The sequence below is a fragment of the Hipposideros armiger genome, unplaced genomic scaffold, assembly GCF_001890085.2.
Source record: "Hipposideros armiger isolate ML-2016 unplaced genomic scaffold, ASM189008v1 scaffold_309, whole genome shotgun sequence".
Lineage (NCBI taxonomy): Eukaryota > Metazoa > Chordata > Mammalia > Chiroptera > Hipposideridae > Hipposideros > Hipposideros armiger.
Window position 1 is genome coordinate 1,365,323 of NW_017731659.1, and position 22,935 is coordinate 1,388,257.

Genomic DNA, 22,935 nt, shown 5'->3' on the forward strand with positions numbered 1-22,935 from the left:
CACACACGCACACACGCACATGCGAATACAAACACAATTCCATTCCAGTTCTTCTCTTCCCTAGATGGCTTCTCTGTGTTCCTCTCCTCACTACCCCCACCCCACCAAGTCCCGCGGGCACCCCCATTCATGCTCAGAATAATGACACTCGGATATGGCAATAACAACAATTACCATCTGGAGAGTTGTACTCCAAGGCAGCCAGTGCGTTTTGTTTTACATATATTATCCTATTTAATTTTCATAACAGCCCTGTGAGGTAAACTGGTATGCTCCCAATTTACATATAAGAAAATAGAGGCACGGAGAGGATAAGTAATCGATGGACCCAGTGGGGCCGACTCCAGAGTCCAAGCTCTATAGTCCCCTGCTAAGGATGGATGCCTACCAGTGCCCCTGGGGCTTCTTCTAAGAGAAGGTCCTCTGCTGGATGCCCCAACTCCCAAGAGGAAACTGTGAGCACTGTCCTGAGATGCTGAGGGCCCGAAGGCACCCAGCGAGAGTCACTGGGGAAGGAGGGAATCGATAGGATTGGGCCTCCATTCTGTCGATAGCCATTGGACAAAGATTTGAGAACCTACTGTGTACCAGCTTAGAAAAGTCCCTGCCCTCATGGAAGTTACATTCTTGTGGGAGGGACAGACAATAAAGCCAGAAAGAAGAACATACGCTGTGGGTGCTGTGATTGGGAGCGATGTGCAAAGGGGTGGCAGGAAAGGCTTCTCAGAGCGGGTGATATTGAAGATGACACCTGAAGGACAATAAGGGCACCACAAAATGCTTAATATGTGCCATGCTCTGAAGTACTTGTCATGCACTAATGCATTTAATGTGTTAACCGTTTTATTTAATCCTCTCACAACCCTGAGTAACAATACTTTGATTATCATCATTTACAGATAGGAAAACCAAGGCACAGAGAAGCTAAGCAACTTGCCCCAGTCACACAGCAGTAAGCAGCAGAGCTAAGACTCAAACCCAGGTGACTTAGCTCCTACGTCTTCCCTCTTATCCACTACACTGAATCCATCTGCCCTGCAGAGGACAAAGAAGGAACCAGCATATGCCCAAGTGGGAGGAGAGTATTTCAGGCAGAGGGAATCCTAGTGCAAATGCCCAAAGCCAGGAACAAGTTTGGCTTATTCAGGAATATCAGGAAAGTCAACGTGGCTAAAGCAGAGCGGTAAGAGGCATGAGGAGTAGGGGACAGTCGCAGAAGGCCTTGACAGCCATGTTAAGGAGACAGCATTGGATTCTAAGAGCAACGGAAAGGCCCTGTAGGGTTTTGAGCAGAGGAACTACATGCTCCGATTTATGTATTTAAAAGCTCACTGTGGCTGCTGTGTAGAGCGTACGCTGGAAAGGGACCAGGAAAAGGCAGGGAGTCCACTTAGAAGATTGTTCTAGGCTTCAGATGCAAGACACTGAAATCTTGGATTAGGGTGAAGGCAATGGAGATGCAGCAAAAACAGTCAGATTTGGGATTTGCTGAAGATAAAATTGAGAGGATTTCCTGAATGATTAGACTGGGAGGAGGGGGTAAGGAATCAAGGCTGACTTATGTATTCAGCCTGAGCAAGTGTTAGACGTGGTGCCATTGCTGGTGGAGAATGTTACGGGGAAGAAAAGTTTGAGGAGGCGAGAGCCATTGTGGAGTCTGCTGACTATCCATCAAAATCCACTACCCACTGGGGTGAGGCCTGAAATGCTCACATCAGGGCTAGATTATATGAGAGAAAAATCAATTTCTGTAATCCTAAGGCCACTGTATTTTGGAGTTCCTTTTAACAGCAGCTTAGCAATATCGTCATGTGCCACTTAACAATGGGGATACATTCTGAGAAATGTGTCGTTAGGCAGTTTCGTCATTGTGTGAACATCATGGAGTGCGCTTAAACACACCTAGATGGTACAGCCTACGGCACACCTAGGCTGTGTGGCAGAGCCTATTGCTCCTGGGCTACAGGCCTGTGCAGCACGTTACTGTGCAAAACAAGATGAGATTAAATCAGCACAAGAGAAAATGGAGCCATCAAGAGACCCAGTAAACACGAGATGTAAGAGACTGCTGCTGGCATAACACACATACTGTTTTACAGCACACATTTTGTATATAATTAGAAAGAATACACTAAAATAATGATTACAAAAACTATAGTAAATACATAAACCAGTAACATAGTCTATTATCATCATCAAGTACTTGTACTGTACACAATTGTATAAACTATAATTTCATATGGCTGGCAGCACAGTGGTGTGCATCAGTTGTGTTGGCATTCCAACATTATGATGGCTATGACGTCAGCAGGTGACAGGAATTTTTCAGCTCTATTATAATCTTATAGGAACGCTGTCATACATGTCCTTCTCTGACTGAAACATCGTTACGTGGCACCTGACTGGACTCTAATACAGAAATCGGTATCAGGAATAGGAAGCTGCCATGTACAAAAATCCTAAAATATGTGGCATTGGCTTAGCCAATAGGTGGTGAGCAATAAGGAAACAAATATTGGAGGATGAAGAGCTGGTGGCCCTTGTCATGCTATAACAAAACACTTATTACAAACATGACCTGTGATAACTTGGAAAACAGACATGTTTACTGAGCCTGTAATTCTAGGAAAACGGTTGGAAAGAGCCAAAAACATTTGCATGTGTTGGCTGTTCTGTGCTGCTTTTAGTAAGATATTACAAGAAAGAGATTGGCTAGTATGCAAGAATAGATGGACAGATAAAAAAGAGTCCAAAAAAACTGAGGTCCTCAGGGTTGATGTCCACTGGTTTTATCCAAAGAGCAGGAGATCAGACTGTCACGGCTCAGGACCTTTCTCAAAGCCTGTATTAGGCCAAACGTTAAGCCAAACAGAAGGATCACCCCTGTGTCAAAGTATAGTGGGAGTGTTGCCTTGTCATCCACGTCTATTATTTCAGTTGTCCTTAGAGTAACTTTCATTTAAAACAAGAGAGAAAGATGTGTTGGGCAAGGTAGACAGACATAATAACTATCAAGAAAGGAACTTTGGGTACAGTTACTGGCACATGGAACTGACTAGAAGTGGACAGACCTGAATCCTACTAAGTTTTTGAAGGAATTGTTCTTACCAACAAATGTGCAAGACTGCACTTCAAAAAGCCTAGGACTATTCCAGCCCAAATAAGTGCCCAAGGAGGACAGACTTCCAACATCCTGTTGGGTGGTAATGGAAAGTGACAGACAAGGAGGAATTGCTCAAAGGGCAGAGCTAAGGACCAGGGAGACACAGATGAGGGATCACCCCACGAGAAGCTCCTTCACCACCAGGGCAGGGAAGTCCTCACCTCGGCACTTCTAGAGGATGGACTGTGGTGAAGACTGAAGCTGTGCACCCAGCATCACGTTTCCTGGCTTCCGTTGCAGCTAGGTGGGCCATATGTCTAAATTCTCATCTGTGGAATATGAGCAGAAGTGACTTGTTCAACTTCTGCCTCAGCTGCTTAAGAGGAAATTCCTGCCATAGATGTCCATGTTTACCCTCACATTGGCTTGAAAGAGCAATAACCAGAGAGTGTGAAAGTTTCGTGTTAAAGATCGCAGTACTATCATTCATCTGGGTTCCTAAATGCCCTTGTGAAGCTGAATGATCTACCAGCTTGAAACGCTTCTCTTGGAGCTATCAGATGAGAGAGCAGTCAACTGAAGATTTTTAAACTACTCTAATTTCAGGTCTCTATTATACTGACTTAGCATTGTCCTAACCAAGAGAATCATTAGACATCCAAGGAGGGAGGTAAAAGCAGGACACTGGAACTCAGTGGAGAGGTGAAAGATGGCGTTGGGAGTCATCGGGGTATATGTAGCCGGCCTTCCAGACACAGGAGGACTGGGACCAGCCAACACTGGGAGGCAGGCAAGCCGATCAAGGGCTCAGAGAAGCTGTGATTCCAAGAATCCAAGAGAAGGGTGTTTCTAGAAGGAGGAAGATTATTAGAATGGGAGCCCAGAGATGGGTTCTAGCCTGGCTCTAGCTGAATGTACTGTGTGTCCTGGGGAAAGCCACTTCTCTCTGCTCTGCAGCGGTCTCGGCTCAAATGCTACTTCCTCAGAGCAGCCTTCCCTGGCCACCCGACTTAAGGTTGCCCCTCAGTCGCTCTATCCCCCTTTCCTTCCTAGCATATTTACCACTGTCTGAAAGGCCTTCTTATCAATTGATTCGCATTGGCGTTGTCTGTCTTTCCCCAGCGCCAGCACAGAGGAGGAGCTCATGGTTCCCGTGACGGTACCACCACCACCCTGCTCCACCTCTCCCCGATGCTGCTCCCACGGCGTCTGGCAGCCAGTGAGGAGGCCACACCATGTCCCCGAGGGTTTCCTTTCTAACACATGCAGCTCGTCCGGACCCCAAACTCCCAGGCTAGGGACTGGGGTACCCTAGATCACTTCTCTCAGTTTCCCTGGCCCAGGGAGATGACACGAGGAAAGGAGACCTCTGCTTCACAGTCAGCGTCCCAAGTCAGCCATGAGATCAGGCCCCCTCATCTCCACCCACCTGGAAGTCTGGCCTTGGCCCTGCTCACAGGGGCCTTGAGGAAGAGGGTGGGGAGGACGGGACCTGAGCTCCACCCGGCCTAGATTCCTGGTCCCACTGCTGAGTCTTCCCATCTACGGCTTCCTCTCCATCAGGATGTCTCGCAGGCCAGCCCAACTCTGGGCAGCCTTTTCACCCCGTCCTGAGCCCTCCAGAAGGAGTCAGCCAAGGGCTGCACAGACCTGGATTTGAACACTTGTCGGACACAGGCCCATTCTGTAAGCTTGGGCAGGTCCAACTCTCTGGACTCAGTTTCTGCACCTCAGCGTGTAAGTAATGTCCTTGGGAGTCAACAATTACTGTATGGAAAGCACCTAGCACAGTACCCAGAGTGTCTTAAGCATGAGCTATGAGTTCCTTTTGTTTCCACTGTCTCATGGCCAAACCTACCCAGCTCCCCACACGGCTGAGAAGATGTCAGGGAAAGGTGGCTCAAAGCTCCTGCTCCAGAGGGCATCTGGGGGCTTAGGTGGCTTATCCTCTCCGCCTGCCTCATAGTATAAAAGAGGAAGCCAGACAGAGCAATGCTGAGCTCGAAGTAATGTATCCAGGCATGGACGTTCAGGGGAACCAGTGTGGGTGTCATTGCCAGCACCCAAAGGAGGTCCTAGGGGGCTTCTCAGGATATCAGCCTCTTTCAACAGACACCCCCCCCACACACATACACACACCTACCTTCCCCCAAAGGTCAAAAGGCCAAGGACTTTCCTTCCGTAAGGCTCATGGGGCAAGACAGCCAGTGAAGACAGCAGGTACAGGGAAGGGTAGGTAGCCCAGGAGAGGTGGTGGGGCCCACCCAGCCATCAAGGTCTGCTTCCTGTTGACCTCTGGCCTTGCTGGGTTCTTAGGGTCAATGCTGGCTTTTCCAGAACAGGCTAAGTAGCTTCCCCTGGCCACCCTGGGTCAGGGGTGGCTATTAAATGCAGGATGGTTCCTCTTCTCAACAGGCCTGTACCCTGGGACCATAGAGGAGGGACACAGAAATGTCATGTGTTGAACACCTACTATGTGCTGGTGCTGTATCAATGGTGCTAAATCATCCTCAAGGCATCCTTTGAGTGGAACTTTAGTATCACCCCCATTCTACAGATAAGGACTCGGGGTCACCCAGTGCTAGGTGCTGAAGCTGGCACTCACAGCCAGGTCTGCCTGACTCAGAAATCAGTGCTCATCCCCTGTACCACCTCATCTCACTGTCCCTTTGAAGTGATGGGAACAGCACAGGACTAGACAGAAGTCAGATGCCTGGGCCGCAGTACCAGCTCCATTGCCCACATGCTCTGTGGCCTTGAACCAGCTGCTTCCCATCTCTGAGCCTCAGTTTCCCTGTCTGTGAAGTGAGGAGGCTAGCTCTGATTTGCCGTGGGCCCCTCCAGCTCTAACATTCTAGAATCCTCAGGAGGATGCGGGGACAAGGGGACCCATTTACAGGAAGTAGATGCTTCCTCTTGGGCCCGAGAGTGGCACGCAGCCCGGGCTGAGGCTGCGGGGGAGGTTCGCCTCCATGGAGGGGCTGCCGGGGAAGCAGATGGGGCGGGAGGATGGCAGCAGACCACCTCCTCCACCATCCCCACCCACACTTTGGCTTTCGGGCAGAGCCGGGGCTTAAGAAAAGCAACATCAGTTCTTCCGCTGTTTGCAGGACTTTGTTTCGCAGGGAGCCTGTGGTACCTGGGCCAGGTCAGGTGGGAGCAGGGATGCCCAGTCCATCCCGGGGCGCAGACGTGCAGTGAGCCACAGAGGCTGCACAGCTCGGGGGAGAACTGTTCTCAGGTCGTCCCCTGCTTCCTGAGGGCTGGTGGCAAGGGGGAACAAGAGGGTCAACCCCTCCTGTGGCTGCTCTGCCACCCTGCCACAGACCTGCTGCCAGCCAGAAGCCTGGGTCAGCTGCTGTCCCCTCACACTCACCCAGAAGTCTGCCCAGAGTGGCGCTCAGGCCTCCAGTGCTGAAGGAGGTGCTGGCCATTCTAGACGTTGCACTTCGGGTCAGTCTGCCCTTTGGGGGTATTTGGCCCAGCTACCATGTGTGCATTCAGGGGTGTGTCAGCGGAACAAGAATGTGAAGGTGACGTCAGGGGCGAGGAACGGTCAGCAACAGACAGTGTCCGGGGCAGGCAGGCGACAGGGCCTTTCCTGGTGGTCCTGCTCCCTGGCACCACCCGGTCACCTCCCGCTGGAGTCCCCCCTCCCCCGCAGTGGGCCCTCCACATAAAGCCGGTGACTTCAGCATCCTACCAGCTGCTTCTGCCTCACTCAGAATTAGCACTTCGTCTGGTATGATTGTGAGCAAAAGTGTTTTGATAATTTTGCTGGAAGGTTGCCATGACAATCTCCAGCAAGCTCCAAGAGAGGGTGTCAGTGTGTGGATGGGAGGGAGACAGAGAGCGAGAGTTCGAGAGACTCGGAAGGGGAGACAGAGAAGGAAGGGGAGAGGGTCCAGGGAGAGCCCCAGTGATCTCCCCAAGTCTACCTTCAGCCCCCAGTGCCCCATTCATGCCTCGATGAGCTCACTGTCTAATCTGGGCCTCACTGTACACTGTGTAATAGGATACCAGCTGCTGGCAGGCAGGCTGCCAGAGCTGGCGTGGCTGGGCTGGTCCCACTGGGGGAGGCACCCTGGCAACCCCCACTCCTAGGATGAGCCCTGGGAACACTAGGCTAGACTGGGGGCATGGAGATTCTTGGGGATGCAGAGGGAGCTGGAGCTCAGGGAAACCCGCCAAGAATCATGCCCAGCCTGTAGGCCTGACTATGCTGATGGGAGCGATGGGATCACATTGCCCAGCCAAGGGCCTGCTTCCTGCCACAGCTTCGGCAGCCCAGGGTCTGTGGCTCAGTTCTTCCTACATGCTTTCCTGCAGGCCTGAAGGTCCCTCTCATGGAACTACTGGTCTGAGAATCACTGAAGATAAGGATAAAACCCCACACAATCTGTGACTCTTGGGCTTTGTAAAGTAGTTTCCCCTCTGTGACTTCAACAAAGCAGGAATATCTCCGCTGTGTTTTTAGATGAGGACAGAGAGGCCCAGAGAGGAGAGGGAACTCAACCAAGGTCACACGGCAAGCAACAAGGCGGGGGCAGAGTAAGGATGGAACCCGGTCCATTGCTGCCCTCAGAGAGGCCAGGTTCTGTGGAATGGGTCCAACTGGCACTACCCACTCATACACGGACAGGGAAACTGAGGCCCAGAGACATCCCCCAGCCAGTAAGCATAAAGCCGGAGCTTGCAGCCTCAGATCCTGGGACGTTTCAATGCCTCTGCTGAACCACGGGCCAGCCCCATGCGTTCCATAAACAAGTCCCAGGGACTTATCTTATTTATGTTCCAAGGTTAAAGTGCAAGCCTCTGCTTTGGAAGAAGAGTCTTCTGATTATTGGCAAAACAGAGTGGAGGGCAGCTGGAGCCGGCCAGGAACACCGAGGCGAGGAGGTCAGAGGCCTGCCCAGACAGTGCCAAGTCCCAGCTGGTAAAGGGCCTTCCGGCCTGTGCTGCTGGGGCTGTGTGGCCTTGAGAAAGTCATTTCAGCTGTCAAAGCCCCAATTTCTACAGCTACTGAGAGCCAAAGTGCCACAGGAGCCCTCGGAGAAACTGCTTTCCAAGTTCTGGGAAGCAGCTGCCCAAAACAGCGGCCCCTGACAATAGAGGAGCCCTCGAGCCTGCCTCCAGCTTGGCTAGGATCTACCTTTCAATTATTTACCATCATAGGGGGAGGGAGAACCAGACAGCAAGCGCTGTGGGCTCTGAGAACAGCCCACATAGATGGCTTCCCTGCAGTTTCGGTAATGGGTAACAGCGTGAGGGTAAGCAAACAGCATCCCAAGACTGACTGCTTGAATACCCTGGTTCTGGTGTTTGCTAGAAAGTTCTTCTCAGTAGCCTGAGATCGTGGAAGCCTTGTGCCTGCCCCGTCCTTCTCTTGGGGTGGTGGTTATAAGGATCAAACCAGATGATTTATAAAAACATTCTGAGGTAAAACTTGCCCTGGAGGAGGGTGAATTTTTAAATGGATTCCAAGAAATTAGGGTCAAAAGATGCCATGTCACAAAATGTGTTCTGGGCCTGGCCTCAAGACAGGACACACCATTAGCCTTGTAAACAGCAACTGGCCCATCTTGGGGGCCCAGAGAGTCTGTTCTCCCCAAGACCTGCCCGTGTTCCTCCTCAGAAACTGCCTCGCGCTGCCTGGTTGACATGAGGCGCCCCAGTCTCTTTGCACATTTGGGACATGTTGGGGTGGGTGGGGGTTCCCAGGGAGCTCAACTCAAGGCAGCCTCTTTCTGATGTCGCCCTGCCTGTCACTGGCCCATGGAACGCATCCCCTCCATGTTTCTTCAAGGCAGCAAGCACTCGCTGCAATTTCTCTAGCCGTTCCCTCACAGGGATCCACAAGGGGATGGGGTTTAAAGGAGAATGAGTTTATCCCGAGCCCCTATGTTGTAAGAGTCACCAACACACAGCAATTTGTACCTATTATCACACTCTTAAGTTTATCCTCTGAGACAGGTATTATTGTCGTCAGGCTTTAGTTGAGGCAATAGGCTCAGAGATGTTAGTGAACTTTCCTAAGGCCACACAGCCAAGCAGAGACGGAGCTGGGATTGGATCCCAGGTCCATCGGTTGCCAAAGTTCTTCCTGTCCATCAGCAGCTCCCACAATGGTGACTCCTGGACCTGCCCAGGGCAGGTTCCCTGGAAGGAGGGGGAGGGGCAGGGTGAAGAGTGCTGGGCCTGGGGAAGAGTCTGGAATTCTAACTGGGAGACAGGCTCCACTTCCCAACGACTTTTCCAGAGACAGGACTGGTGTCCTCTGTCCCCAGCAGTCGAGTCAGGGTGTGGTGGGGAGGGGCGTGTGGGTGACATCCAAACCCACTCCTTTTCCCAAAGTGATGGCAGGAGAAGACATGGGGGTCCCTCCCTACTCACGGATGCCCCAGCACTAGACACAGAGTAGGCAGCACCTGCCAGACTGTGTGGCTGAGTCAGGACCTCACACCGTGAACCGGGGTGGGCCCACCAGAAACAGCACGCTCCAGCAACGTGGCCTCCTGGCCACAGCAACTTGTACCTGCAGTCAAGAGTCCCCAGCATCTGCGATTGGAAACTACCGTTTGCAGATATACAGGAGAAAACCCGAAAGGCTCAGCGGATGAGGGTCACGAGGCCAGAGGATGTGGAATGCAGCTGCAGCTGCCAGAGCAGGAAGGAACCTTCCAGGTGAGCTGGGTCAGTGTTTCCAGACCAAGGATTGGGACTCCTTAGTGGGCCTTTCAACCGGTTAGGGGGCCATGATGGGCATTTTTAAATGGCGCACAATGAAACAGAGAATGTCAGAGTAAACACGTGTAATAAAGCATTGTTGCAGGAAGCTCTAGTTTTAGTTAAATGCGTGTATGCAAACTATTTTTTACCGTGGGTTGTGATCCGTAAAGCTACAAAAGACATTAAGTTGGTTCAACCCCGGTATTCTGCAGATGGGAAAACTGGGGCCAAGGTCAGGAAAAGGCTTTGCTTGGGGGCCAGAGGCAGGGTGAACACCCAGTTACTCTCGGATGCTGGGACACTACTTGGCCCAGTGTCGCCAGGCTGCCTTCCAGAGGCCCAATTTCTTGCTCTTTTATTAACCTTGGATGTGATCAGTCTTGCCAACTCTTATCTGTTGTTCCCAGGCCGGAGTAGGAAGAAGCCAGGGCCTCACACAGGGGGTGGGGCAACGGGGCGCTGCGACAGGACACTCTGAGGCCCTCCTTCCGCCTGGCTGCTCCTCTGGCTCTTCCCCTGCCTCCCTCCCCTGCTCCCACCTCCCCTCTGCGGGAACACCCCACGTCAGGTCCCTTGCCGCACCCCCTCCCCTGTGCCTCCACAGTGGCCCCTGTACAGCTGCCCTCTGGCCTCTCTTGGCCGTGCTGGGCCCTCTCCCCGCCAGGACCTTGTCCTAGACCCGTCTACACAGAGGTCACGTCCTCTCCATCGCAGTGAGAGCTGCCCAAAGCCCCTTGTGAGCCCCATCCCATCCTGCCCCCCAGGTCAGGGGACTTGCCTTCACATCTACACACTATTTGATAATAACAGTTACCAGCATTAAGACAGATATACACGGTCACATTCAATTCTTACAGCAATTCTGTTACAGAGGTGGAGAAACTCAGGCTAAGAAATTTCCCAAAGGCCTCGCAGCAGGAAGTAGAGGAGCAGGGGGCTCTAGGACCAGGCCCAAAATTGGGACCTCAGCACCCCCTTGCAGGACTGATTCCTGGCAGCCTTTCCTCCAAAGCAGCCTGGTTGGGTGAGGACCACAGCTGGGGGAGGGGCAAGGATCTGCTACTTGACAGTTGCAATAAGGAAAGGAAGGCTCCACGCCCAGGAGGGAAAATACACGAAAGGCACCAGTCCCCCTTCTCCCAACACACCCCACTCTCTTCCCCAGGAGAGGAGGGCTGACTTCTCTGATAAGAACTGGGTTGGGGGATGGGGGGATCCCCCTCCTGCCCACAGAGCACGTGCATGCTGCTGAGCCCCCGTGTCCCCCAGTGTCCACCTGCTGGAAGCAGGTCTGAGGCCCCCCTTCTCCCCCTCTCCCCCACCGCTGGCTTCCAGGCTCAGTAGGCTTGGCGGCCATTCTCGGGCCCACGGTGCTGCTTCCTTGAACAAGGCACCCCAAGGCCTAGACACGGTGAGTGAGTGTCAAGAAGCCTGGCTGTGGTCATGGATACAAGCCAAAGTCTCCCGTCCAGCTTGGTCGGTAATAACACTGATATCCTGACCTTGTAGCTGAGTCCTGGGTCTGTTTTTCTGTTACTTCAGGACATGGGGAGAAGGGGCATTACCAGCTCCGGGAAACCCATCTTTTCTCTTCATCACTCCCAGAGGTACCTACTGGGCCACATATGCAGATCTCTCTGCTCCCATCAGGGTCGCCCACGGGTCTTCTCACCTCCAGGCCCATCCCCCCACTCTCTCCTACTAAATACACTTTCCTAAGTGGTTCCTCAGCTCTCAGTGGCTCCCTCCCCCCCCCACCCCCTCCAGTCCTCTTCCTGAGATGCCTCCCAGGCCTGACCCGGGCCTGCTTCCTCTCTCACTGTCTGTCCTTTAGCTCAACACCCGCTACACAAGCCCTGGACACAAGACACCTAGGGCTCCACTGTTCATGAGCCTTCCAGATATTTTTACAGGGCCCTCCTACCCATTCTCCAAGGGCCTCCTCCACCATGCAGCCTTCCCTGACCACCGCCCCAAAGTACAGCTCACGATCTTCCATCTACTGCAGCACTCACTGTGAGGACCACGCATCTCACACTCACGTTGGTTATTGAGGTTCTTCAGATGTGTGTCTTGTTCTCTCAACAAATGACACAAAATGTAACAACGATATACTGCTGGCTAAGATGTGCTGGGTGCTTGCTCACTCTGTGCAGAGACGCTTTAACCAATACTGAGCAGAGGGCCTGGTGCATTATCAGTGCTCAAAGCACAGCCCGAGTTTCTCAGATATGCTCAGACACCATTGGTAGGAAAATAAGTTGGCACAACCTTTCTGGAAAATCATTTACATAAGGTACTCAAGGCCTTAAATATGCATAGCCTTCTGAATCTGGGCTGAGACCCCACTTTTAGAAATGTAAGAAACAGGCATAAGTGTGCACAAAGGTTTAGCTCCAGGACGGCTGCATACGTGGAGTGGCTGTGCTTCCATTTCTCAAATTATAAAACGGGGATAAAAATAGTGCCTAGTTCACGGAGCGTCGCGAGGGTGAACAAATCATGAGTTAACATGGAAAGCATTTAACACGGAGCCTGGCACGGTAGGCAGGGCTCTACAAAAATGTTACCTCTTCTTTTTACTCTTTGAAGTGAGGTCTGAAAGAAATCAAATCCTGGGCTCTTGGTTATAACACCACCCTGCCTCCCACCATCCACTCTCATGATTTCCAGAATCAATAGAACAGGTACTAACAGCAAAAACAACACAAGGGGACTGGTTACATAATAGAACAGGTACTAACAGCAAAAACAACACAAGGGGACTGGTTACATAATGACAATCTACGCAGCTACTCAAAACCAGGCTATGGAACAACAACTGATGTCATGCACCAACGTACAAAGTCAGTTGCAAAGGCCACAAGACAATGACTGCAGCATGAAGTCACTTTTTTCAAGTGTACAGATGTTTAGAAATAAACACACCGCGAAATGTAAAGAACTGTCATCCCTGGGTTGTAAAGTTACAAATGAGTTCCCTTTTTCTTTTTATCTTTTCTTAATTTCTTACGAAAAACACATACTCCTTTTATACTTAGGAATAAACACTAATCTTGAGAAAGAAAATAAAAGCCACGCTGGTTTACTTCTCTCTGTAAAAGCAGGGATCGCGTCTTCCTTTCACATACTCCGCCCCCACACCCTCCACCCCCGCAGTTACATCTAACACACAATCTCTGGAAAGAAAAGCCCTAATCTTGAACAGAATTTGGGCCTGACAAGCTTGTTTCATCTTCCAGGCCAGGGCATTCTGTACAGGATTGAGAACTGGCCTGTAAGGACAAGAAAATAATGCGACTGGCAGGGGTGCATCTGTGCCTGGGAGGTGACCCACTGGCTAGGCCGCTGTCAGGAACTGACCTGAGGGGGAAGAGGCGATAGAATCAGGCCAGGGACGGTGCATTAGGAGACCAATTACCTGGGGAGCATGTGGTAGGGTTGCCGAGAGAGAGCTGAGCTTCGATTTGAGGCCACTTTGGCATCTGGGAGCTCTCTTCAACTTGGTTTCAAGAACTTCCCAAGAGACGCTTAAGTGCAGCGAGATCTTAATGTGAACAGCCTCATTCGTGCACAGTTTTCATTTTGCCTACCTCCCCGCAGCCTCCGGGCCTCCCCTTGCTGACTGCCACAGAGGTGTGGGCACTGGGGGAGCCTGCCAAGGGGAAGGGCAAGGTCACAGGGCCATCCATCAACCACAGAGGGGTCACCCACCCAGCACGAGCGTGCGTTGGGGAGAGCAGGGCATGTGTGGAACGTTCCACTTAAAACAATTACAGTACTAAGTATGTTACCGGCAGGCATGTTACATTCATGCTCGTGATTCTCTCGAGACCTGGAGAGCGCTGGCTGCTTCTGTGCCCATTTTATAGCTGAGGAAACTGAGGTTTGGGGGCTGGCTGACTGGTCCCAGGTGGCCCAGCGAGGCAGGGCAGAGTGGGACCGAAGCCCAGGTCGGCCTGACTCAAGCTGAGGCTCTTTCCACGGGGCTCTGGCAGTAATTCTGACAGATGTGGACACTGGGGCAGTGGCGTGGGGGTATCACAGCTGCTCCCTAATTCCACCCTCGGAGGCGGCACTGTGACTGTAAGAGGGGCCCAACTCCCACTGCAAAGGTGACTCTGGACTAATCTTGCCTGAAGGTGGCGAGCTCACCCCCCCATCACTGGCGCAGAGCCCGGCTTGCACTATTTTCGGCAGGAGGATGCTACCTCAAGCTGCAGCAGGGATCCGTGCCACGTATCGAGCCACCAGGATGGTACGGTACTGAGGCTGTCAATCCCACTCCTTGGAGGGCGGCCCCAAAGGCCCTGCAACCTTCTGGGGCTGTGCTTGTGTTCTCTCTCATCCCCAGGTTCTGCTTTTAGCTGGGGACCTCAGAGGAGGTCACTGAACCTCAGAGTGGTGGAGAGAGCACTGACCTCAGCACCCGATAGGGGTCCTCATGCTGGTTCTGCCTCGTACGTCATGAGCACTTCACTCCTCCGGGCCTCAGTTTTCTCATCTGTCCAATGGAGAGAGTAGTTCCTAACCCACACTCTGACAGGACTTTGGGGAGACAAAGGGCAGGGTGTGCACAAGAGTTCACTAGCTCTCCTCTGGAGCCCACCCTATCCCAGCACAGGGAAAACTGGGGGAGCAGAGGGCCCCCAGACGGAAGCCACACATTCAGACTTCCCCCTGGATTTTCACCTCTAAGCTATTGGGTTGTCAGAAAAGTCATGACGTGTTTTTTCTGTTTTTCGCTGCAAAAATGCGTCATGACTTTTCTGACAACCCAACAGTTGTCTCCTGTTCCCTTTCACTCCCAGCGAATAGAGCAGCGGTTCTCAACCTGTGGGTCGCGACCCCTTTGGGGGTCGAATGACCCTTTCACAGGGGTCGCCGGGTACTCATATGTGGGCGTATCTGCGTGTGGGCCTGGAGACGGATAGAGGAGCGGTGTCTCCGTTCCTAAGACCATCGAAAATATGTGTTTTCCGATGGTCTTAGGCGACCCCTGTGAAAGGTTGAGAACCGCTGGAATAGAGGCTAAGGCCATCCTGGGGTGGGGGTGGGGTTGCAGGGTAGAAATGGGTGGCAAATCCCTTGATAGTTTTCAGAGGAAACATTGCAGAAAAGTTTCTTTTAACCAACGGGACAGGAGAGAGACATTTCTGCGCGGCTCCCCTCCTCTCCCTGAGTCCCGCTTGGGTGGTTCCAGCAGCCTGAATACCCCTGGGCCAGAGTCTGGGGAGCTCCCCCACGGCTTCCTTCATCCAGCCATCACCCCACGAAGATTCTTTCGGCAGGCAGGACACCACTCAACCCAGAACCGCTCTGGGCGGGGCGGGGGATGTAGATGCCCTTCCTAGATGGTCTCAGCCATGCCCGTTCTCCAAGTGCAGATGAGGAGGGCAGGGAGGGAGCCAGTGGCAGAAGCCACTCAGTCCTCAGTGCGCCTGCCGAGGGGCCTGGGGGCACCTTCCTTTTGCAGCCTCTTGAAAGGGCCAGGCAGCCCTTCTGTCTCCACCAACTGCCGCAAGGCAGGTTTTAGCCAGATCCAGCGGTGAGGCTGCGCGGCGCTGACTGCCTTCTCAGGGCAGCTGGATCGGCACAGGCTCTGCGCTGCAGGCACTTGTCACCACGCACTCGCTCGCCCACGCCCACGCCCTTCCTGCAGTGAGCGGCTGATTGCAACCTGATCATCGGGCCCTCCAGAGTCCCGTGCCGGGCCCACCACTTCCTCCCGTCTCCGGCCCCAAGGGGAGAAGCTCCCAGGCAAAGACCAGTCTCGGCTGCTGCTTCCCTGCGAGGGAGCCAACAAAATGCAGTCCTTTCAGCCCCAGGAGACTGGCTGCTGAGCCTCCCGCTGCCTGGGGCCAGGGCTGGAGGCGGCCCAGAGACCACACAGAATACCTGCTGACAAGTAACCACATAGGATTCTCCCAGCCCACCTGGGACACTGATCTCAGCATCTGATCAATCCTCTGGGAACCTCAGCCTCCTTATCTGCTTAAATAAAACGACCAACCATAGGGCTGCTTTGAGGAATGAATCAGGTTATGGATGTAACAGACCCAACAGAGCAAATACTCTACCCTCCCACCCGGCTTTCGCCTTCCCATTCCCTCCAGAACCCTGGAATTTGTGTCCAGGGTTAAAAGCTAGTTGGGTCAGAGGCCAGGATCCTGCCTGAGCACACCCACGCTCCCGGAGGCCACATGAGAATGGGGACTTTCCCTGGTGTCCTGGGAGTGTGACATCACCATGATGACGACAGGGGAGAGCATAGAAATAACTGTAATGACAGTGCTGTCACACGTCCTTGGTCAGCTGCAAGTTGGCTCATTTTAAGAAAACCACCTTTTAGGTAGTGCTGGCTACAAAGGTGCTGCCTCATTTATCCTGCCTTCCTACACCAGACCCATGCCCAGCTGTGACACTAAAAAGCAGCCCAGCCTGACATGGGGCTGTTCCCAGGCTAGAGAAGTCTATTGTAATTCAGGAATAGGCACCCCTGGGAAGGCACCATTAGTCTGTGTTCCACTCTAATAAACAAACATCAAAGTCCTTTCCCTGTTGACCCCCAGATGCAGGGGCCATCATATCTAAGAACGGATTCCAGCAGCACAAAACAGACAGGGGCCTCAAATAGGGTTTCCTTCCAAAGAGAACACGGGAAGCGGGGAGGAGACAGTTGGAGGGGAGGCGACAGTTGGAGACGAGGCACCTCTGAGCAGAGCATGTGGACGGAGCCATACATAAGTGAAGATTTAAACAAACAGAATGCATCACTATGGAAACATTCAGCTTTTTCGAAGGTCTTGTGAAGAAAACTAATCAAGAACTCAGATTCAACACGACAAGTGTTTATGACCAGAAAAGGCAAAGTGGCCTCAGATATTCTGCAGGCAAGGAGGAGCTGCCAGAACTCAAGGAAGAAATCTTCCCAGCAGGGCAGGGGCCCATCATGCGTGGGGGCTTTCTCTCGGCCTTTCAGCAGGAGAGCCACTTACTGACCAGGGCCAGACAGACTGGCCCCACACGAGGGAAGGGTCACATCAGCCATGGAAGCAGCGAGGAGTAACTGCCACAAGGGCAGGTTTACGAGCTGTGACCCAAACTTGTTAGGAATCACCAGTGCCTCCTGAGCTAGAGGTCCAGCCAACAACAATTCCAATGCTGGGGATGAATCCGATGCTAGGCGCACGCTGTTCCGACCTGCGCTTTGAGGCAAGTTGCCTGCGTGCAACCTGAGCCGTCTCCTGGGGCTGTCTGCTGACTGGGGCTGTGGCGTGGTTAAGCATAGTGGAGAAGCCTGATGCTGAGTTTGGGCATCACTCAGAGTCCTCGAGTGCACTCACAGACAAGAAGGGAGGAAGGGGCCACTTAGCCAGCTCTGAAAGTTTCTTAGATATGGCCAGGAAACACTGTTCTGAGTTCTGAAAGTTTCTTAGATATGGCCAGGAAACACTGTTCTGAGTTAACTTGCCAGGAAGGTCAGATGAGAATTTGTCTAACTTGCCAGAAACTGGATTCCGTCCCACCAAAATGAACTTCCCCAGCTAAATGGCCAATGACTAGTCCATTTGGCAGAATGGTTTCTGACTAGGAGATGCTAATGTTGAATTAGGAGATGAGATGCGGACACCTGGCCTGAGGCACTGGAAAGCCAGGGAACAAACATGGTGGCCTGGAAGTCAGCCTGCCCGTGGGCACCAGGGTGGCTGAGTCAGCAGCCCTGCAGGACCAAGCCCGAGAGGCTCATTCTGCAGTATGGCAGAGGAAAAAGCACAGTGTAGGGATTGGCCTGTGCTTTGAATTCTGGTTCTGCCATTTATAAGTCCCGTTAAATTACCCAACCTCTTGGAGACTCAGGTTCCTGGTCTCTACAGTAGGAACAGAATTTTTCCTGCAGGGCTGTGGAGAGGATTAGGAACTGTGCATACAAAGCTCCCAGGACATTGCCTGGTAGGTTATTAAAGCTCACAAACAGGGCAGCTAAAAAACTAAATCTGGTTGTTGTTTTTTCATCCTTACAGCCATCATATTTGCCTCCCCTACTTTACAACGTTAGCAAAAAAAACAGGGTCACCCGTAATTCCCAGTTAGCACCTATGCAGGCTGGTGCAGTCCCTGAGCATGGCCGCCCTCCGCCAGGGTCAGGAATTCCTGTCCAGTCCCAAACCCTAAACTGTGTGACTCCATAGGCGAGTATCCACTTCGTACTTCAGAAGCGACATTACCTTCGTGGTGGGAAAATGGCAGTCCTGGCATTAGACAGCAAGAAACAAAACCCAAGATGGCTCTCTCAGAAGAAACCCAGGTGGTGGCCCAAGCTGTCTGCTGTCATGTGGGCATTTGTTTCCCTGACAGACATGGCAGTGATGAGTGAAGAGATCAAATCTGCAGCTGACGCAAGGGGAGAGCATGACCCCACATGAGGAGGGATGCTGGAAGGCTGGCAACCATCTGCCATGTGTGGGAATGCAAGAGGAATTTCCCAGTGTCGTGTATCAAAGTCCTAACCAAACTGGCTGTGCCACCCTGGCCAGGTGCTGGTTGTTTTCATAGGAGAAAAGCTAGGAATTAAATAGAGGTTTTATTTTATTTTTATGGTGATGTGTCCCTCCATCACAGGGAGGCCTGGTATGATGCTCCGATTTTATGAAGCATTTAGGAGTTCTTAGAAAGGAGCTGTACATGTGCAACGTGCAACAACATTAAAAAAAAAAGGTGGAGGGACTTCAATGCAAGAAGCCAGGGAGGCTGTCAGAGAGCAGAGCCCAGCCAGGCAATGGCGTTCCATCCGAGTTCTGGGGAAGAGCCTGCCTGGCCGTTGGCACTTGGCCATGAACATGGGATCATCAGTCTTCCTGCACGGAATGGAAACACGATCAAAAGCAAGAAGGCTCTGTACATTTTCCCCACAGCCAGCCAGGGAAACTCTAACTCTCTTGCCCTGTTTTCATCCATTTTCTTTCGCTCAGGTTTTCCATATCTTGGTCTGAAACTAATCTGGCACGCTGCTCCTATGTCACGGGGTCAAGAAGACACGTGCTTTTATGATGCAGTAAGGGGCAGCCACTCTGTTCTGTTTTGGGAACCTCAGTGACAACATGGACTAACCTTTGACTCTTGAGCAGACTGAGTCAGAAGAAAGCCTTAGTCATAGGGCTACTGAAATCGAACGTGAAGAGAACTATTAGGTAACTGAGTCTACTCCCTACAGGACTGCTCCGGTTTCTGTCTGGCTTGGGGTTCAATGACTCAAGTCATTCTCTAGGGGAAACCAATCTACGTGTAACAGCTGTCGCTAAAAGGGCATTGCTGCTCTTGAGCCAAAATTTCTCATGACATCACTCAAGTACCCCTCCCTTTGAGGGGACAGTTTTCTCTTGCATCACAAGTAGTCCAGGTAGCAGCTTGAAGATGGCTGGCCTAGAGGACACTACCCTCACTCTCTATTCAGAGGCCTGTAACCTGTCCATGTCCTGGAAAGACTGACAGGCCAGGAGGTCCAGTTAACTAATGTGCTCCCAGAATATTCGGCTTTCCATCACAACAGCACACAGCCAAGATGTTCAGGAGTCGGGACAGGCTTCAACAGAGCTCTGTAAAATCACCTCTGTTTGGGTTTCAGCAGCTGTCTGCCTACGGAAGGCTCCAGAGTCACTGACGCAGATTTAGATCTCCACGAAAGTCACAAGGAACAAACACGTGCGGATTTACCCCGGAGGCAAAGTCCATTCCTATTTCTTCAAATAAGGCGGGGGACGGCAGGAGAAAAACTGCTTATGGACATCATCATCCGTGAACATAGCCATGGTGGTTTTTAATTCGCCTAAAGAAAATATGTGCTTTCAAGATGTGATTAGGGATTACTGTTCCCACAGTAAACATATTATGAATATGAGCTGCTGTTTGTCACTTAGCAGGACTAGGAAGCCAATCCCACCCTCATCTCCCAAACGGCCACCAGCTGGACCAGCCTCTCCAAGTTTCTCCACGGTGGAAGGTCTGCTCAGTGTCAGCACAGCTTCTCTCTCAAAGATTCCGCATCACCAGCGTGCCCCTTTAGGGTCTGGATTCACTGTCCGAAAGGTCAGGTTTATTCTCGGTCCTCTCGAGTGGTACTCTTTGGGCACTCGATGCTAAATGGAAACAGAAGTAATCCTGACATAAACACACACACACACATTTTTATTTCAAAGCAATTTAAAACTTATTTATGAGTACACAGATGTATTTTGATTTTATCCCCCCTTAAATAGGCTCGTTAGAGTCTTGTGGAGAAAGGTCTCCTTCTCTGAAACAAACCCACCCCCACGCTATGAGCTGCCAGGACCCTCACAGAGGGCTTCATCTTTTCTGATGGTTGCTTTTCCTCTCAGCCTCCTGCCATTTTTCCAAATCTCGTAAGAAAACACATAAATGGCCAAGACCAAAGAAAGATCCTGCTCTCATGCTAAGTTGTCTCACATTAATTTACACATCTTAAAAATGACCTGGCGTTAAAATGGCCTGGCCGAAGCTGTGGAGCTCTGGAGCTCAGTATGCCAGCCACTGGCTACCTGAGCCAGTTAAATTCATTAAAATCCAGGTCTTCAGCACACTAGCCACATTTCAAGGGGCCAACAGTCAAGCTGTCCAGTGGTTCCTACACTGGGCCGCACAGATGCAGAACATGTCATCATGGCAGAAAGTTCTATGGGACACTGCTGCTGGGAGGTCCTCTGTGACAGCCACGGTATCGAAACTCCTTGGCAAGAATGTCATTTGATCGCCTCTTGCTCTGTATAAAAGCAACTTGCTTTGCAGCACGTTTACTACAGAAGCTGATCCCCGTGCGCAGTCCACAAGTTGCCTCCACAAGAGAGGGAAGCCATCTCACTCGCCTGCTCTCACCTGCCAATCAGCTTGTGTGGCTCCTTCCATGATTAACAAGGTGCCGTGATCCAAGGGGATCTTCACTCTTTCCATGTACGTGTAGTCTCCATTCTCCTCCTAGAAAACAGCATTCACAGCACTGAATTTTTCTGCTTGTGTGATCAAGATGCAACAGAACGTGACTCTGGTCAAACAAATGGAGACCTCTCCTCAGCCAGGCTGCAGGGTCATGGGCTGGCTCGGTCACTCAGCAGATGTTTGGCCTGAGGCAAGTTATTTCACTTCTTGGTACCTCAATTTACTCCTCTGTTAAATGAGGGTGATGACAGCACCTGCCACATAGGGCTGTTGTGAGCTTCAAATGAAACAGTGTGTGGAAATCACTGGGAGACTAGCACATAAGTGCTATTATTATCATTATTATTATCAGCCTCCAAAATGCAGAAAAGCCCATTCTGGCCTATGAAGGAATTAAAATCCATTTATCTAAGAACTTACGTCTGCTTTATGCTGTGCTCTGTGTTTTGACAGACTGGGGGAAAATGGGCTTTTAAACAAGACATGGTCTGATGAGTTCTGATCACCTTTCGCAATTTATGCTAATTCACTCATCGACACCTATGTTAAAACTAGGTAGTCTCTCCCTGTAGTCCTTTGGTGTTTTGGAGACACTGTCCTGTTTCTTTCCAGAACAGTCAACAGTAAGATTTTCTCAGAGAAGTGAGCTCTGGCTTGATCCGATCAGTACTGCACAGAGACCTAGCGCGTAAGCCTTGGAGAACAGATCGCAGCTCCTGAATACTCAGGATGCAAACGCCTGTGATTTTGCACCGTCCCTTTCTTCCAGGGAGCTCAAAGTCAGTTCATGCCTAATATTGTAAAGAAACTTCCCAGCACAGCCCGTGAAGGCCAACAGGTGGTGTTCCTCTTCCTTCAAGGCTGACAAGGGGGCGCATTAAACAACTTCCTTGCTCACTGCAACAGAGAGTGTGCCAAGCTTCCTGATTTCTTCACCTCCGCTCTGGGCAGACTCGTCCATTTATCTGCTTTACTTCCGATGCAAGGGGTTACATTTGGGTTACTGCAGGAGGGATTTCACTGCAATACTGTGTTTATGTTTATTATTGCAGGGGAGCTTCTGAGGACATAACTGTTTACAATGCTACCCGCCTCCCCAGGAAAATCCAAATCCAAATAATGAACTTGCGTAAACAGTCTAAGTTCTAGGCCCCAGCCCTTGGCAGTGACTTTGTCAAGCAGTCATAGTTTTTACAGGCAGAAGGTAAGAAGTAATGTTTGAAATAACTTTTGGTTTCGGAGACTGATTTTCATTGTGTCTGCCACCTTTTCTCTTCCAGTAGTATGCACGCCCGAAAGCATTCATTTCTGACCCCTCAGCCAACCAGGGAGCAGTGGGAAGGTGGCTCTGTCCTCTGGTGGCCCAGCTCCATCTCAGAAAAGCAAAAGGTTACTCTCTGAAATAAGGATTCCAGGCAGAGGAGATGTATGCTACACTGGAGAAAAGACATCAGAAGGGAGTGCACTGTCCGTGAGATTAGAGGGTCCAAGCCTCCTTGAATTAGGCTGGAAAGGCAGTTACCAGATCACGGTTCGCAGAGCTAGAGGCAGAACTTCTGCTGCCCTCCACACAACAGGGGGCGCTTAATCTATCAAGCACAGACACTAGGACAGGAGAGTGGAATGAAGGAGAGAGGAGAGACACTGAACCACAACGTGAAGACAATCCAGAGACGAAGATCTCGTAGAACATGAAAAACATTACTGGGGAGGTCAATGGAAGAGAAGAGGTGAGTACTGTAATTCTACCTGGAAACATGAAGCAGGGATAGACCTAGCAAGTGAAAGCGAATCCCAAGTGCAAGAGGGAAATACCAGCATTGATGGCAAGTGAGGTTCAAAAGGTCCACATTTCACTTCATGTCCCTAAGATCTGAATTTTTCCAATGAGAGAAAGCCTCAGGTTGGTTTAAACACAGTACATCCAATATAACCATTAGTTACACCAAAAAGTAGAAGAGAGTGAGCCTTCCCTTGGAAGGGAGCTACTCTCATCAGTCCCCAAAAGGAAACACCAGTACACGGTGCAGCCGCTGTGAAAGGCGATGCCATTACTTAGCTGTTTGTTATTTGTTCCTTTCAACACCCTGGGCCTAGAAAATGCATTCCGAATTTGCAGGCGATAGATACAAAGGAGGCCGAGGGATTCTATC

The 22,935-nt window shown here is 51.3% G+C and overlaps 3 protein-coding genes across 4 annotated transcripts in view; all 3 read right to left on the reverse strand.

Moving 5' to 3' along the window:
* The window catches only part of CUNH11orf96 (chromosome unknown C11orf96 homolog), a 6,201-nt gene extending 1,952 nt beyond the window's left edge, over positions 1-4,249 (reverse strand). Inside the window, exon 1 of the mRNA XM_019659946.1 lies at positions 4,166-4,249. Within this exon, the coding sequence (XP_019515491.1) occupies positions 4,166-4,249 (84 nt within the window). The remainder of the gene's footprint in view (positions 1-4,165) is intronic.
* ACCSL (1-aminocyclopropane-1-carboxylate synthase homolog (inactive) like) overlaps positions 1-22,935 on the reverse strand; it is a 135,232-nt gene that overhangs the window by 97,330 nt on the left and 14,967 nt on the right. The gene's annotated exons all lie outside the window — the stretch shown is intronic.
* The window catches only part of ALKBH3 (alkB homolog 3, alpha-ketoglutarate dependent dioxygenase), a 33,058-nt gene continuing 29,747 nt past the window's right edge, over positions 19,625-22,935 (reverse strand). For both annotated transcript variants that reach the window (XM_019659976.1, XM_019659977.1), the window contains exons 9-10: positions 20,723-20,821; positions 19,625-19,968 (exon numbers count right to left, since the gene is read on the reverse strand). In XM_019659976.1, the coding sequence (XP_019515521.1) occupies positions 19,876-19,968; positions 20,723-20,821 (192 nt within the window). In that variant the 3' untranslated portion in view covers positions 19,625-19,875. The remainder of the gene's footprint in view (positions 19,969-20,722; positions 20,822-22,935) is intronic.